General features: G+C 36.5%; 1 protein-coding gene across 1 annotated transcript in view; it reads right to left on the bottom strand.

Annotated features, from left to right (window-relative positions):
* Positions 1–1,831, bottom strand: part of LOC107555900 (protein disulfide-isomerase A5-like) — a 38,806-nt gene that overhangs the window by 9,164 nt on the left and 27,811 nt on the right. The window contains exon 15 of the mRNA XM_016238842.1: positions 1,026–1,096. Within this exon, the coding sequence (XP_016094328.1) occupies positions 1,026–1,096 (71 nt within the window). The remainder of the gene's footprint in view (positions 1–1,025; positions 1,097–1,831) is intronic.

Below are 1,831 nucleotides of genomic sequence, written 5' to 3'. Positions count from 1 at the left end.
CTGCATCTCATGTTTTTAAATGAAAAATATACTCTGTGTGATTGGCTTTTCCTTTGTATTAAACTATGCATACATACATGATGCTGTTTTGTTTATAGTTGTTTAAGCTTAAACTTAATTAATTATAATTGGTTTATAAGCATTATTTTAAACATTATGCACTTTTTTCACAGATAGTCGTTATCTTATGCTTTGAATAAACGTGTATTAGTAATATTTTGCTCGATGCGCCCTCTTGTGGCCTCAGAAGAGAAGCCAAAAGCTATTCTTCACCATAACTGAAATTATGCATTTTAAATTCGAATATAATTCAAATTTTGATAATATTTAAGTACAAAATTCGAATTTAGTTTTTCATCCATTTTGTCAGCCCTATCATGTGACACTAAAGACTGAAGTAATGGTTGCTAAAAATTCAGCTTTGCCATCACAGAAATCAATCATATTTTAAAATATATAAAAATAAACAACAAGTTACTTTACATCGTAATAATATTTCAGAATATTACTATTTTTACTGTACTATTTATCAAATAAATGCTGCCTTGGTGAGCATAAGAGACTTTTTTCAAAAACTTTTCTATAAACCTTGTAACATCAGATGGAACAACTGACTAAAATATCCAAATACAATTCTGCCACAAGCCATGAGCATCCACACACCAACACAAGTCTTTGAAGGGGCAAAGAAGTCTTGTAGTGAGTGTTTGACTTGAACTGCCAAAACATGGCCAAGGCAGCATCGCATGTCTCACACTATAATATAGAAATCAACAGAGAAACACTAGACGGATAACAAGTGAGGTAGAAGATTGAAGGTCAACAGCATCAGACAGCACAGTGACTGTGATATTGAAGACCTTGCGAACGTTCTGGAGATGAAAAGAGATTAAATTCTAGGATGTGTGAAGGCTGTCTGAATGAGAGAGGGAGAACTTGATTGCGCTTGACAGAACCTGGAAGTCATTTGAAAGGGTTTGTTATTTAGAGTGGCTTGAAATCTCCTTAATGGTGTTGAGCCTCACCTTGCGGTCTTCTTTGAACAGCTCAGCTGCTGTGGTGAAATGAGGGACGGCGTTCTTGCAGTGCGGACACCCTGGGGAAAACAGTAAGATATAAGTATTCATCGAGCTGTCTCCAGTTCAGTGCACTGAAACGTTTGCTCCCTAGACATTCCCAGAATGCACTGGATGTGTACTGACTTGACACTGACATCTGACAGAAGGGAGTGGCTTGTGAAAACTATTATTTGCTTGATAACCTCTGATAAGAACATCTTGTTTCAACTATCATGCTCGCTCCAGAGAGTTACCACTATTATCAGGGTAGCTAGGTGATATTTAAACCTTCAGTTCTGTACAAATGCAGACCTGCCCTATCATTAAGAAGAAAGTTGCTTCACAGCGATGAAAGCTGCCCACTATAACGTTCATCGAATGGTGCCGTTCACCAGAACAAAGCAACACTGATGTAATCATTCATTAAAGCTCTGCATAGCTCTGTTTTAAATGGGCAGCACTATTCACACCATAATTTGTGCCACTAATGAACTGTTTTGATTAACAGTCTTTTAATACCCAATACAAAAGCTTGGTTTGTCATTTCTGTTTGTATTACACCTAAAAAGAAGCTGTAATTAAAGGATCCAGTGAAAGGTCAGCAGGTGTGGAGTACGACACAATACAGTTTAATGCCAAATAATTACAGCATGCTGCAATTAAGTTACATGCCTAAGTTATGATAACAAAAAAGGGAATATCAATATGAAATTATGTTCTCAAATGTGTGCACAACCAACAGTGGTGCTGCACAGACAGAAAAAAAAAAGTCC

Source organism: Sinocyclocheilus grahami, unplaced genomic scaffold (genome assembly GCF_001515645.1).
Source record: "Sinocyclocheilus grahami isolate Dianchi unplaced genomic scaffold, SAMN03320097.WGS_v1.1 scaffold549.1, whole genome shotgun sequence".
Lineage (NCBI taxonomy): Eukaryota > Metazoa > Chordata > Actinopteri > Cypriniformes > Cyprinidae > Sinocyclocheilus > Sinocyclocheilus grahami.
This window is presented reverse-complemented; position numbering and strand designations above follow the sequence as displayed.